This window comes from Palaemon carinicauda, chromosome 7 (assembly GCF_036898095.1).
Source record: "Palaemon carinicauda isolate YSFRI2023 chromosome 7, ASM3689809v2, whole genome shotgun sequence".
Lineage (NCBI taxonomy): Eukaryota > Metazoa > Arthropoda > Malacostraca > Decapoda > Palaemonidae > Palaemon > Palaemon carinicauda.
The window spans coordinates 14,391,514-14,407,306 of record NC_090731.1 but is presented as its reverse complement, the minus strand read 5'-3'; the positions used below and the strand labels follow the sequence as shown (position 1 = coordinate 14,407,306).

Here is a 15,793-nt window from a genome sequence, read left to right as displayed (position 1 = left end):
CCCTAGGCTATTTTCTCTCCATGCATTAGATCTCTATATATGCATCTTCTACTTGAAAGTCATTTCAGTCAGTCATTTTTTTAATATTCTCTGAAGCAGCAGATCATCTTCCTCCACCCAATTTTCATTTTATATTATCCTTTTCGTTCTCACTTTACTCACTGTTCGGCTTGAAAACCTCCGATCCCACTCACTAAGCCTCATCGAAACCAACTGCAGAAATCATATAATTATACTCGCCTGGGAAGTGATGTCTAGTATAAATTTCAGGGTAGTTAGGCACTAGATCATACTCGCTTTGCATGGTATTTAGACACTAAAAATAATATTGCAGGGCACTTAGTCCCTAAAAAGAATAATTAACGAAGACTTCATGAAAATCTAAACAGCCATTAATTGAACACCATCTTCAATACAAATAACTACAAAAACTTGGTATCTCTTATGGCTCTCTGATGTTGAAAATAAAACGCCTTCATTACTGAAATGTCATAAAAAACGTAATTATATATTGCTAATATAAAAAACTAATAAATATTGGTTATTATCAATATCTATTGTAACAACTGATTCTTTTTTTTTTACCTTCCGACTCTATCATTAATTTATATTACTAACTGATACAATTATTACAACTCTTTTGCTCATTTTCAGAATCAGTTAAAACCCATTTGACTATGTCATTAGCAGAATTATTGATCACAAAGGCTTCGTCTTTCTTTGCATTTATTACAAAGATGATTTAGCTTATGATATTTGTAAAAAAATTAAAAATCACATTTGTCACTACTCTTTAAGAACTAAAGAATAAACACATATATGTGCTGGGTATCTTATTATAAATTTTTTTTTTAATCTAATTGATTTTTTTAAATGTTTTGTTTACTGTCACAGATTCTTATAAATGACCTCTCCCTTTTTAGAATCATATTGACTTCAAGATTATCATTAAACTATAATCACATCTGCCTCGTTCAGAATCATAAAATCAAAATCCAACTGTACCGAGATTGTCTCATAACACAGAATTCTTTCCTTCCAGTGTCTCTGCAAGCGGTTGCCTTAGTGCTGTATCCCCTGGGCCTGGGGTCCCCGTTTGCAAGGATGCAATGCGGTGAAACGGCGTCCGTCTACGCTGCCGGCAGCTGTGAACTGGGATATGCTTATATGCTGGCGCTTGTGGCTACTGTACTGGCAGCTTACTGCCCAGTGCTGGCTAGACTAGTGACGTACAAGGACTACACAGATTACTGGTCTAACCTGAATTATATGTAACACCTGCTGCTTTTTTATACACTTGATACGAACGTACAAGTGTGTGCTACCGCTGTACAATCATTTGATCTATGGTTACAACCTGTAAAGTTTGTACTGGATACCATGTAACAGTTTCTGTGACCTGCAAGTGTATGCTACTATTGTACGATCAGGTGCTCTATGGTTACAACCTGTAAAGTTTGTACTGGATACCATGTAAAAGTTTCTGTGACCTGCAAGTGCGTGCTTCTGTTATACGATCAGCTGATCCTTGGTTACAACCTGTAAAGTTTGTACTTGAAACCATGTAACAGTTTCTGTGACCTGCAAGTGTGTGCTACTGTTGTACGACCAGGTGATCCATGGTTACAACCCGTAAAGCTTGTACTGGTTACCATGTAACAGTTTCTGTGGCCTGCAAGTGTGTGCTACTGTTGTGCGATCAGCTGATCCTTGGTTACAACCTGTAAAGTTTGTACTTGAAACCATGTAACAGTTTCTGGGACCTGTGAAGTTTGTGATGACTTATATAAGCAGGCATAGTTCAATTACTCTGAGTATTGGTGTGGACAAGCATAAAGAGAATAACCTGTTGAATTCGGTTTATAAGTAGGGAATTCATCTTATCATTTATTCTATTTGTACAAGAATTACTTAACGTAAAATTAAGTAGCGTATTCATCTTTTCTACGGGAATATTTATAAGTACTCAATATAGCATGATAGTAACAATGAAGGTTTCATCAAAATAGTGAAAGAATAATATTTATTAAATTAATTATAAATCTCAATACTTGTGAATGGTTTGTAAGAAAAAATCTTAAAGATTTGTAATAATGTCATCAAGGAAAACGTATTCACTAATCAAACAAAGATATTTCAAACCGATATTATCGAGCAAGAACATAAATATCGCTTTACAAATAAGTATTTATCACAAAGAAATCTATATCTGACAATGAAAGCAGTGTGAGAGAACGAGAACTTAAGATCGTATCTTGTGTACAACATTTTATTTATTTGGCCAGTATGATCTAGTCATTCCTTAGGTTATACAAGTTATTTCTAGACTGTAAGTTAATTATTATAACTACAGAGACAAATTGAAAATTAGTAACACACTCAAATATATACAGTATATATATATATGCGTGTGCTCCAATGAAAATGTATTTAATTATTATAACTACAGAGACAAATTGAAAATTAGTAACACACTCAAATATATACTGTATATATATGCGTGTGCTCCAATGAAAACGTATTTAATTATTATAACTACAGAGACAAGTTGAAAATTAGTAACACACTCAAATATATACAGTATATATATACGTGTGCTCCAATGAAAACGTATTTAATCATTATAACTACAGAGACAAATTGAAAATTAGTAACACTCAAATATATGCAATATATATATATATATATATATATATATATATATATATATATATATATATATATATATATATATATATATATATATATATATATATATATATGCGTGTGCTCCAATGAAAACGTATTCATCACCTGTGTGTTGAATATTTCATTTTTCGTATATATAAACCCACATTACGTCAAAATTAATTCCATCTATTTTTCATAATTCAATTAAGAATATTCACCCTTAAAACATTTTTTATTCAATGATATTCCCTGTATAAACTCAATAATAAGTTACCTTCACTATTATACATAATGAATCTGTAAGCAAGGTAATATGAAGAGAAAAAAAAATATCAAATGCATAATTTATCATAAATTTATCATAAATCAGTAGCTCATAGATTGCTACTGTATGAAAAAGACTTCAATACATTATATTCTAAATATGTAGGAAATAAGGGAATAAATTTAATATAATCTGTTGGCATTTTCTTTGACCCTTTGAAATTTCCAGGAAATACAAGATAATCTAAAGTTTTATTATTCATTGATAATAAAGACGTGTCATTATTGGAAGACTTGGATGGATTTAAGAAAATATCCTTGATGGAACAAATACTGAAAAATAATCATTCTAAAACATTTTGCTATTTTACTCATTTGTGTTAATTCATTTTTCTCCCGGGGTATTTGGAAATTTCCAACCCTTAACCCCCAGGGGTTATTTTTTTCCCAGCACATTTTGTAGTATATTTTCTTTAAATTGCTCTAACAGCCTTAATTTTTGTCATAGAGAGGTTAGGTTGGTCTCATTCTCTTGGAAAATGCCTGAATTTTCTCAAAAAAATATCAAAAAATAAGAAAAAAAATTTTTTATAGAATTTTTTTGCAAGGACCTACCGGTACGTCCATGGGGGTAAAGGGATGGCTTTGTGAAACGTACCAGTACGTCCTTTGGGGGTAAAAGGGTTAATGACCCTAAAAATTTAAGCCCATTTTAGTGCTCCTTTGGACTATAGAAATTAATTCATGATATAACGTGAAATATGAAATAAAATCCAATATCCTAAAACTCCTATTGGCTATTAAGAAAATTTCATGCTAAATTCATGGCTATAAGTACTGCTAAATAATATTAGGAAAATGCAACTTAGCGTCCCGTATTCAATCATTGTTAGTGGCTTTAAAAAAAAAAATAAAAAAACAAAAAAAAAAAAAAAGAAGAAGAAGAAACATACTGTCCCCATTCACTGGAAATGTGGATTTAGGACGGCTCGTAGTTCCACTACCATTGCCTTTTTACTCATGGTCCTACCATAGGTGGAAAGTAATTTAAGCAGGGATCATATATATAATGATATATAATGCGTGTGGTCTTGAGAATAATTGTCACCTCAGTCGCTCATGTGTAACTCTTAAACCAAAGTTAGTCGGATTTGATGTTGGTGAAGCGATTTAGAGGAAGATCGAGAAGGAAAAATGTGTTGCATGAAATGGTTAGTGTAAGTAAAGTGACCTTTATAAGCTATTGGAAACCTACCTGCATAGCAATCTCTCGGACGGGAGTTCAAGACCCAATGAAGCTTCATAGTTTCTAGTAGTGTCTTCAACCTTGCCATCCTTATGAGTTAAGGAACTGAGAGCTTGGGGGAGCCTATACGCCTGCCTACTGAGCCATCAACGGCCATTGCCTGGCCCTCCCTGGTACTATCTTAATTGAGAGTGGGCTTGAACGCTGATCATATGCATATATGATCGAGGGATTCCATCATTCAATTATTAATTCAAACATCAGATAATGTTTAACATAATTAGAAGATATTGAAGAGATTGTACCATATGAAATTTTGCATGGTACAATATTGTCACCTTATGCACATATGAATTCATGAACTAAAATCCAGCTCTCATGCATATCAATATTCCAATCAACAAGATCTCTGATTATATCAATGTATTTTTTTATTATTATTATTAATAATAACAATAATAATAATAATAATAATAATAATAATTCCTCTGATTTCCTACAACTATTTTTTTTCCTTCAACCCCCCCCCCCCCAACTTGAAACTAAATAAGCAACGGCGGTGGATTGCCAATTAATTTGACCTCTACATTTCAAAATTTGAAGTCACTAAATAAAGTAGTCAATAAAAACCTAATATATATTAATTAACTTTACCTTGATCTAAGCTATTGTACCAACCGTGTGTCACACAATTGTACATAATTATTTTGTATATATTATGCTTGTATCTGCGCTCTTCCCTCGCACTAAAAAGAACCTGAATGATCATGTCTCCGGTTTTGCTCTGTAACATTGTCTGTCTCTCGAACATGTTATGTCCTGTTGCCTTGAGGTTTTGTATATAAAGGAGAGTGTTCCTTAATAAACAACTCAGTTGATTGCATCCTGGCTTTGAGTTCACAACCCTCTCTCGGCCCGTCACACTATGCCATAATAACGGACACGCATATGATTACAAATAAAATGAAAGTTATAATTTCCCTTCGGGATTCCATGGCTGGCCAGTAAGTAACTCTCTCCCACGGATTACCAATTTATTTGTCCTCTACATTTAAAAACTTGAAATTACTAAAATCAGTAGTAAATAAAAGTCTAATCTAAATCAATCAACTTTACCTTGATCTAACCTATGCCTTAACTACACTGTTAAAAAAAAAAAAAAAAAAAAAAAAAAAAAAAAAACGTAATTTTGATAGGAAATTCTCCGTAAAAAATATACTTTTTTCAGCCGTATTTCAGTAAAATACAGGCGACCCTTCTTTGCTATTATCTTTTACAGGTTGGTGACCGTAATATCCCTCTTTTACGTCAATATATCCGATTTTAAAATGGTAAATGTCTGGCAACATTTATTCTAGGATTTTTACCATCTTTATGGCAGATTTTTAAACGTACGAACACGCATTTGATTACAAATAAAATGAAAGTTATAATTTCCCTTCGGGATTCCATGGCCGGCCAGTAAGTAACTCTCTCCTAACCCAAACTTTCAAACGATATTTTTAGGCGGTAAATCTTACGGGAAATCCAATTGAAATGAATAAACCTATTCCTGGTCTTTCACTAAGTTTAGAAGTAATGGTGAAGTTTCCAGTTTTATCCACAGGATGGAAGATGAAAATAAATTTTTCCTTTTTTTCCAGTTAGGAAATAGAAAATTAAGGAGTATACATTCTGCACATGCTTACATACATTGTATGTATACATATAAATTATTATTATTATTATCATTACTTTCTAAACTACAACCCAAGTTGGAAAAGCAGGATGCTATAAGCCCAGGGGCTCCAACAGAAAAAAATAGCCCAGTAAGGAAAGGAAGCAAGGAAAAATAAAACATCTTAAGAACATTAATAACATTAAAATTAATATTTCCTTTACAAGCTATAAAAACTTTAACAAAACAAGAGGAAGAGAAATAAGATAGAATAGTGTGACCGAGTGTACTCTCGAGCAAGACAACTCTAACCCAAGACAATGAAACCCCATGGTACAGAGGTTAGGGCACTACCCAAGACTAGATAACAATGTTTTGATATTCGAGTGTCCTTTTCCTAAAAGAGTCTCTTCTACCCTTACCAAAAGGAAAGTGGCCACTGGACAATTATAGTGCAGTAGTTAACCATTTGGGTGAAGAAGAATTGTTTGGTAATTTCAGTGTTTGAGGACAGAGGAGGGTATGTAAAGAATATGGTAGACTATTCGATGTATGTGTAACCAAAGAGAAGGATCCAATTTAGTATTCTCTGTCCAGTCAAGGGACACCATACCTCTCTAGCGTTAGTATCTCAACGGGTGGCTGGTGCCCTGGCCAGTTGATTGTTTGAGGAGGAATAAAATGTTTTCAAGAAGGACAAGAAACACCCGAATATTCAACTGCTTATGGATTGAAATGTATCCTACAGAAGTATTGATTGATTACAGGTGCTTTTATGATAGACATATCCGAGACACATTGTAGCGGTCTTGTAATCAGGAAAAAAGACTGTAAATCCCCTCCCCCCCCCCTCTCTCTCTCTCTCTCTCTCTCTCTCTCTCTCTCTCTCTCTCTCTCTCTCTCTCTCTCTCTCTCTCTCATCACCAATCCGCAGTGGCCAACGTGGTGATGAAAACTGGCCGAACCCCAGGCATGAATTGACACGTCTGAGGCCTTTGTCCTGCATTAGACTAGAAACGGCTACATTTATATATATATATATATATATATATATATATATATATATATATATATATATATATATAGATAGATAGATAGATAGATAGATAGATAGATAGATAGATAGATAAATATATAAATATATATATATATATATATATATATATATATATATATATATATATATGTGTGTGTGTGTGTGTGTGTTTGTGTGTGTGTGTGTGTACAGTACATTATATATCTGGCTAGGATCAGAACTATGCCGCATAATAAAGAAGGGTTACTAATAAACTTAAAATAAAAAAAAAAATAGGTAAAAACTAAATAAACATACATACATAACCTTTCATACGAATGTTACCTTCAAACTTATTCTAATACCCTTAAGATATATTTTTTATATAATAACCAAAATAAAAATATATTTTACAAGCCAAGCAAATGAGAGTCCTTTAAAACAAGGGAAAAAAACTCCGTTAGATAAATGAAACTTCCTTTTTTAAAGGATGTAGAGTTTTCATGCGCATAGGAACTAAATCATACCAAAAACGTTGCTCAAAGGTTAAAGTCTTCTGCTTAGATGGGGAAGAAGTTCTCTGCTGATAAGCATCAACACTGCTGCTTTTCCAACAAAGGGTTGTAGCTTGGATAATAATAATAATAATAATAATAATAATAATAATAATAATAATAATAATAATAATAATAATAATAATAATAATAATAATATGAAAGCTATTCAACAAAACTCCAAGTTAGAGAATATATTCAAGTAGAACCCAAGTGACGTAGTGTAGCGACTTATCCACAGTCTTTGATCCTGCTTCTTCAGGTAGGGTTGTAGCTTGGCTAATAATGATAATAATAATAATAATAATAATAATAATAATAATAATAATAATAATAATAATAATATGAAATCTATTCAACAAAACTCCAAGTTAGAGAATATATTCAAGAAAACCCCAAGTGACGTAGTGTAGCGAATTATCCACAGTCTTTGATCCTGCTTTTCCAAGTAAGGTTGTAGCTTGGCTAATAATAATAATAATAATAATAATAATAATAATAATAATAATAATAATAATAATAATAATAATAGCTATTCAACAAAACTCTAAGTTAGAGAATATATTCAAGAAAAATCCAAGTGAAGTAGTATGGTGACTTATCCAGTCTTTGACTCTTCACCGAAGGAACGCAACCAAGACCTCTTTCTGTACCTCTTGAACGCAACCTTCCAGGAGGCACTCCGCTACCTTAAGGAATCTTTTTATGTATATCTTGAGGGAATGGCCTTTCCTACAGCAGCAATGATAGCAATTTGAAGCTAGGTTCAAATCCTTTCGGCCAAGGAGTTCCTTACTTCAACAATTATAGTATGGAAGTATCAGACTGTCTGGATTATGTGTCAGAGTAACATGAATGGCATAAAACAGACCACAGAAGGTGACGGGAAAGAATAAGACAGAATAGGAGACTGGACTAGCATCAAAGAAATTGTACGATAAAAAAAAAAATGGTAGAAGGAAATGAAGAAAACCAGAAAAAAAAAATTCCTTGGAAAAGTTGATTAAACATCGTTTATCCAGACTCAATCTAGAAAGGTATAAAAGAAAAAGGATTGATCAAAAAAAAAAATAAAAAAAGGCTTAATTTACGCAAAATAATGGCTAAAAATACAAATAACTTAGTAATAAGTGCCGAAAATATTCTCTTTAAAAATAAATAATGAAATTAAACTGAGCGTGAACAGAAAAATTTACAAGAAATATAACCAAAGACAAAAATAAAGAAAATCACCAAAGCCAGAAATGTTACCGATATTCAATAATGTAGCCCATGCTGAAGAGTCCTTGGCCGGCTGTCTTTCTCTACTAGCATTCCGGTGTCCTTGATTGCCAATTGAGCAAACGGAGTTTTGCTCTACGACAGAGATTCAAAGGCTCCATAGGAAGTTGAAGGGGCGGTGAAGCCAGTGTCGTTAATCGATAGTTTTAATAATGGAAGAATTTTGTCGAAGTTGTGATTTGTGTGCGTAACATATGGAGGTTTGTCTAGCTTATTTTTAACTTCATTGTGATGTGCTCTACACTACTTGTGGGATAGTGGTAAGTGTTCGTTTGGTTTTTGTTGGTATTTTCCATTTTTTTTTCTTACCCTTTTTTTATATTTTTTTTTCCTGTATTTTTTTAATCTTTTATTTTTTATTATTTTTTTTTTATATTTTTTTTTTTTTGTGGAACACGCTTAGCAAGTTTTATTGAATTTTGTGTAATTCAAATTATATCTAGTGTTTTTCTTACGAAATCATCCCGTGTTTGATAGTTATTGAGCATTGTCCTTTTATACTATACTGGTCCTTGGTATTCGAAATTTTTCACTTTCAAGCTTGATGGATATTCGATTGATATTTAAGTGGTCTGAAGTAGCTTCACTTGGAAGCGTAAGTTAAATGGTGCAATGGGAGTTCTTCATATTTTTTATTATAAGATTTAACAGTGCGGTATCAATCTTTGCTGAAAGAGGAATTCTCATATGTACGTAGTTTAATATCAGTATTTTTATTATTTGGCGTATTCGATGAAAATAACTTCGTTTGAAAGACTAAGGATAGTCTTGATTGCTAATCCTGTTAACAGTTGGTGGTTAAGATAATCTGTCAACCATTCGATGTAATTTTAAAGGGCCCTTAAAACGAGACCCTACTATAGTCCATTTCTTTTAGCGATGCATATTTGCACAGACTCGCAGCGGTGCCCTTTTAGCTCTGAAAAGTTTCCGGATCGCTGATTGGTTGGAGAAGATAATTCTAACCAATCAGCGATCAGGAAACTTCGGAGCTAAAAGGGCACGCTGCGAGTCGGTGCAAATATGCATTGTTAAAAGAAATGAACTATAGTTCTTAATGTTAAGACACTACTGTTTTAATTTACTATAGGTTTGTTACCTGCAGGTTAGTCATGTGACCGGATATTTATATTAGTAGGCCTGTCTTAATTTTTCGAGATTTAACTTTTTAGTTAACAATCGATTCTTTTGATTCTACCTTTCATTCTCTACATTAGGAAAATTTTCTTATGGTTGGGTTTTGTCTATATTGTGTACTTAAAAATATTTTACTAGTAAACTAAAGATTTATTTTAACGGAATATTTCAGTTTTTCATACTGAGAATTTTTTTTTTTTTATCTAAAACTGAAGTAAAATTTATCGCTTTTTTAAAACTACTTAGTATTACATGAATGGGATTGAATATGCTAATATTAAATGTGAAGTAAAATTTATCGATTTTTTAAAACTACTCAGTATTACATGAATGGGATTGAATATGCTAATATTAAATGAAAAGCATTTGTGTAAATGAAATCTTAATTGGGTAGGCTGTATGAATGTATCATTAAATTTACTTGAAATCAATGTACGAAACTTTACCCGCATTAAGGTTCACTAGTTGAGCAGTTGTGCAAGCAAAAAATTTAAATTTAGTAAACTTAACATAGTATTGAGCAAATGGGGGAAAAATTTGAATTAACTCTTCAGATATATCCAATCGGAATTTAAAGGTTTTCTGACTTCAATCTTTCAGAATTTAGTTAATTTAGTTATCTGCTTGGCTACTATATGGATCTGTTTTCTCACTAAAAATGTCTCCTTTAATTTCACTAGGGTTTAATACCAGGTAAGTTTTTAAATAGAAAATTTTAAATGTTAGTTTATTCATAGATCTAGCTTAAATGGGTCTGGCTTAAATTCAACCTAAGTTTCACAGGGATGAATAGCAGAATCTAAGCTTTTAAAGTACCTAAAATGGAACAGTATCTTGAAACGGTTTAGCGAAAAGGGGTTAGATAGCGCATTAGTGTGGATCTTAGAGCATGGGTTGAATAGTAGGCAAGCTTGGGCTTTTGAAGGGGCTTGGGCTTTTAAAGGGGCGTAAGCTTTTAAAGGGGCTTGGGATTTTAAAGGTATTTATATTACATAATTCACGTAGTGAAAGTGCTTGAAAGGGTAGCTAGCTCATTAGTGTTTATCTTAAAGCTAAATAGTTAAAACTGGAATGTATGGAAGATTGTTAGTATGTTTGAGATATTTTCTATTGAATATTTCATAAGTCCACCTTTGCCGGGGTGGCTGGTGCTACGAAGGCAAAGGTGGACTTAGGGTTGTCCATGGTAGACTTCGTCTACCATGGACATCTTGAAATTAAGTTTACTAATATTCTATTTTCTTTACAGGGCTTCCAACTTAGATATGAACTTGAATTAGCGATTGCAGTAGTCATATACGGTAAACTTAAGATTTTTTTTTCATCTGCCAACTCAACACTTTTAATTTCAACCATATAATTATTTCTTTTGGATTCCCAGCAGTCATTTTATATCGGGAAGAAAAAGTATTTACTGGGACGAAATTATTAGGGCATCATTGCCGAATATTAGTTAGTCATAAGAGCTGTCATTAAACCTATTGTTACATCTAATTTTAAAAGTGTGGGAGACTACAGCTTTTACAAAAGTCTTGAATGTAACCAATTTAAAGGGTGGTGCAAGCAAATTATCTAATACTGGCTATTTTTCATTTTGCTTTTAATAGAAACTGTTGAATGTAATAAATTTTAAGGGTGGTGCACGCAATTTATCTAAACTGACTTTTTCAAGCATTTTGCATTTTATAAAAATTGTTACAATTTTTTCGAAGTTATTTTAAAACTTGCTGATACTTAAGGCACTTGCCTGACCATTTTGTGCAATTTATTATGTCGAAAAAGATCACGTGAGAAACTTTTCTATAATTTTTTTTTTCTTAGAGATACAGCAAGGCTTGTGGCATTAAATTTGTTTCCTTTTAATTCAAATGGTAAAATCTCTTTACTCAGCTCTATACTACACGGTACCCAAGTCTTATTCCAGCTGTGACAGTTGTGGTATTATCTTAATCGGGTAGTTGAATTGGTAGAACTTTAAATTTTTGTTAATCAGGCTTGCTTAAGTATTTTTACTGAATATTATCAAATGTTTGATTGTTAATTTTTTTAAAGTAAATTTCATTTTAACTTTCCTAATTTTTTAACTTACTGGGCAATCTTGGTTTGATTCCTCGGGTTTTTAGCATTTTGCTTTTCCAACTAGGGTTGTAGCTTGGCTTGTAATATATTTGAATGTCATATTTTTAAAATAAAATTGTGTATTCCCCTTACCGTATGTCATCCCCTATAAATATTGCCATTTTACTTATACGGATTATTGGATCTTAGTCTTGAGTCATTTTAAAGTATTGCCACGCCGCTTATATTACAATGGTCTGAGGAAAAGGTAATTTTACTGATAGCTGAAGTATTTTAGATAATCTAATTATCTTTTGCAAGCTTCCTGGGAGTTAGACTTTTAATCTAGTTTTCCTTTGTATCCTTGACTGTGGGTGTCTCTTGACTTTAACTTAACTTTTTTATATATACGAACCTATTGAATTTAAAAATTTATTGTAAACTTTAGTATTTTCTGTGGGTAGTGAGTCTATTTATGGGAAATATTAAATGGTGCAGTAAAATGTTATAACTTTAAATCTTCTGAAACAGGCTGAATGCTAAAACTGCAGAGACGCAAGGTCAACGGCTCTAAGTTTGTCTTCAATTTGTGCATGTGGCCAAGGAATTCGGCAGAATAAGTCTTGAAGGCTGTTAGTGGGACAATCTGAAACATAAGATTTGAGTTTGCTTCTTGTGAGAAGTCCCAATGTACTAGCTTACTCCACCGGAAAGGATAACCATAATCGGGCAGAAAGTTTTCTCTACAGTCCACTCGTGACCCCAGCCCATCCAAGATTCCCTTCAACTGAAGGGAGCAGCTGTGGTGTAGCAAAGTTACTAGTGAATGAAGAATTGATATGTCCGTAATTTCATATGGTGAATTGACAAGGCTATTGTATAGCAGTCAGGTTGAAGTGAAGAATTTGTCACCTTGATCTGAGTTTTTAAATGTGATAAATTAGTAACTTAAATTCTTTATAAATGTACAAATAAATTCCTGAAAATTACTTTACCACTTCATGAAGACTTCAAATCACCTTGGTCAGTTGTTTTGAAACTAATAAAATTTGGATTTTTTAACCTATTTCTTATAAGAATTAATCTTTAACCTATTTCTTATAAGAATTAATCCTGAAGTTTTATATTAGACCACCACCCTAAGTTTAAAGGGATTACTACCAGTTTGTCTAGATTAACAAACTTTGATTACAAAACTTAAAACAATGTATTTAGGTAGTCACCATTTAATAAGGGTAAGCTTGCCTGTAAACTCATTTAATCTTTTGACTGGAAAAGCTGTAAAATTTTCTAAATTGGTATGAAAGTGGTACACAAACCACTAAATAATAAAATTGTTTAAACTTATATTTTGGATTTTAATCTTTGCTTTAAAGCATTTTAGGATAAAAAAAATTACTGGCTAAAAATAGGGTATTCCTAGAGTTAAATGATAAAAAAAAATTAACTTGGATACATATGCTAAATTCTCATAAGTAATTAAATTTTAATACTTAAAGATTTTGAACCGTTAATAAGGCAATTATAGTATCTAAAATAAGTTTAAAGTAAACCTTAAAGAAATTAGCATTCAGTTTATTTAAATATTACAAATACCATTTTAGAGTTTTTAATTGAGCCTTTGGAGTTGTTTAGCATTAACTAAACATTATGGTGATAAGATTTAGAAGCCAAGGAGCTCCTGTGTGTTCTTGAGGCATTTGTTTAGTTTACAAGTTATCTTGAACCTGGGGTGTTCTCAGGCGTGGGCATTTTGAAAGCGGCTAAGATAATGAGGTAACTTAAACATTTTGTCTACTGCCGGTATTTGACCTTAATGTAGGGTAAAGTATAAATGGTATAATTGTACTGCGAAGGTACAGGTATCTGTAAATGGCAAATAACAAAACTTTTTTTTTTTTGTTTGAATTTAAACTATAAGAATCTTGACTACCAGTAGCAACCACGGCAGTGAGACAGTGGGTGGTCAAGAGGGATGTGGAAGTATTTAAATAAAGCTATCTGAAATATTCCACTAGCTTGCTTTCGTCACGTACAGTCATACTCTGAAAGGTATGTTCAGAGTGGCGGGCTTGTCCGCTGTGCAGCGCAGACAGTGTACGGAATATTCCGGCCCTGCCCGTGAATGCTGTCCACACAACCGTTAATGAATAGACAGGCTTGGCATACTATTTTAACATGGCTTTGTAAAAAGCATATGATAGGCTACTATAAAGCCCGTTTCCCCACAGAGTTTAAATGCAGGGTGGCCATTCTGATTTGCCGGTAATTCACTAGCTTCGCAACGGTGTTGCCAGATCAAGCTGTTACAGGCATTTAGTAAGCACAGGTAGATGAGCAAATGACTAGAGCCAGACGATGCGCAGAAAGCAGTCTTGAGTTGGGCCAGGCAAACCGTTAATGAAAAGACTGGCTTGGCATAGTATTTCAACATGGCTTTGTAAAAAGCATATGATAGGCTACTATAAAGCCCGTTTCCCCACAGAGTTTAAATGCAGGGTGGCCATTCTGATTTGCCGGTAATTCACTAGCTTCGCAACGGTGTTGCCAGATCAAGCTGTTACAGGCATTTAGTAAGCACAGGTAGATGTGCAAATGACTCTAGAGCCAGACGATGCGCAGAAAGCAGTCTTGAGTTGGGCCAGGCAAACCGTTAATGAAAAGACTGGCTTGGCATAGTATTTCAACATGGCTTTGTAAAAAGCATATGATAGGCTACTATAAAGCCCGTTTCCCCACAGAGTTTAAATGCAGGGTGGCCATTCTGATTTGCCGGTAATTCACTAGCTTCGCAACGGTGTTGCCAGATCAAGCTGTTACAGGCATTTAGTAAGCACAGGTAGATGAGCAAATGACTCTAGAGCCAGACGATGCGCAGAAAGCAGTCTTGAGTTGGGTCAGGCAAACCGTTAATGAATAGACAGGTTTGGCATAGTATTTTATCATGGCTTTGTAAAAAGCATATGATAGGCTACTATAAAGCTAGTTTCCCACGGAGGTTGAATGTCGTGTGGCTATTTTGATTTGCCGGTAATTCACTAGCTTCGCAACGGTGTTGCCAGATAAATCTGTTACAGGCATTTAGTAAGCTCAGGTAGTTCAGCAAATGACTCTAGCCAGACGATACGCTGAAAGCAGTCTTGAGTTGGGCCAGGCAAACAGTTAATGAAAAGACTGGCTTGGCATAGTATTTTAACATGGCTTTGTAAAAAGCATATGATAGGCTACTATAAAGCCCGTTAACCACGGAGGTTAAATGTAGGGTGGCCATTCTGATTTGCAGGTAATTCACTAGCTTCGCAACGGTGTTGCCAGATCAATGTTACAGGCATTTAGTAAGCACAGGTAGATGAGCAAATGACTTTAACTAGAGAATGGGCAGATAAGTCAGGCAAGGCAGTGTGGTCCCTAGCCGGGGCAATACTAGTAATTGCCGAGAGAGAGAGAGAGAGAGAGAGAGAGAGAGAGAGAGAGAGAGAGAGAGAGAGAGAGAGACATGGGGGAGAACCTACCTCTTAATTTAGATTTTTATATTTTAATCTTTTAGAATAGTTTTAAGTACTATTTCGAAATAATTCTTGTTTTGTAATGTCCTCTCGTGTTTTATATTTTAATCTTTTAGAATAGTTTTAAGTACTATTTCGAAATAATTCTTGTTTTGTAATGTCCTCTCGTGTTATCTTTATATTCTGTGTAGATGTTTACTTACGTAGATAGTAGCCTTAATCGCAATGTCTTTATCCTTTGTGAAACTTAATTACAAAACTGTTTTAATGGTGATCCCATCTCGGGAAGAATATTTTTTAAAAACTAAATTGATTTGAAACTTTTATGAGTAGCTGTTATATTTTAGCATGAATTTAAAAAAACGTAGTGCAGTTGAAAGTGAAATGGAAAAAATAACTAAATTA

At 33.3% G+C, this 15,793-nt stretch overlaps 1 protein-coding gene and 1 long non-coding RNA gene across 2 annotated transcripts in view; both read left to right on the top strand.

The window, feature by feature from the left end:
* Positions 1 to 2,664, top strand: part of LOC137643480 (LHFPL tetraspan subfamily member 7 protein-like) — a 60,260-nt gene extending 57,596 nt beyond the window's left edge. The window contains exon 2 of the mRNA XM_068376250.1: positions 1,043 to 2,664. Within this exon, the coding sequence (XP_068232351.1) occupies positions 1,043 to 1,275 (233 nt within the window). The 3' untranslated portion in view covers positions 1,276 to 2,664. The remainder of the gene's footprint in view (positions 1 to 1,042) is intronic.
* Positions 2,665 to 8,795: 6,131 nt separating this feature from the next.
* LOC137643479 (uncharacterized) lies at positions 8,796 to 13,229 on the top strand. Its single transcript, XR_011044958.1, has 2 exons — positions 8,796 to 8,947; positions 12,414 to 13,229. It is a non-coding gene; the product is annotated as an uncharacterized lncRNA (long non-coding RNA).
* Positions 13,230 to 15,793: the final 2,564 nt, after the last annotated feature.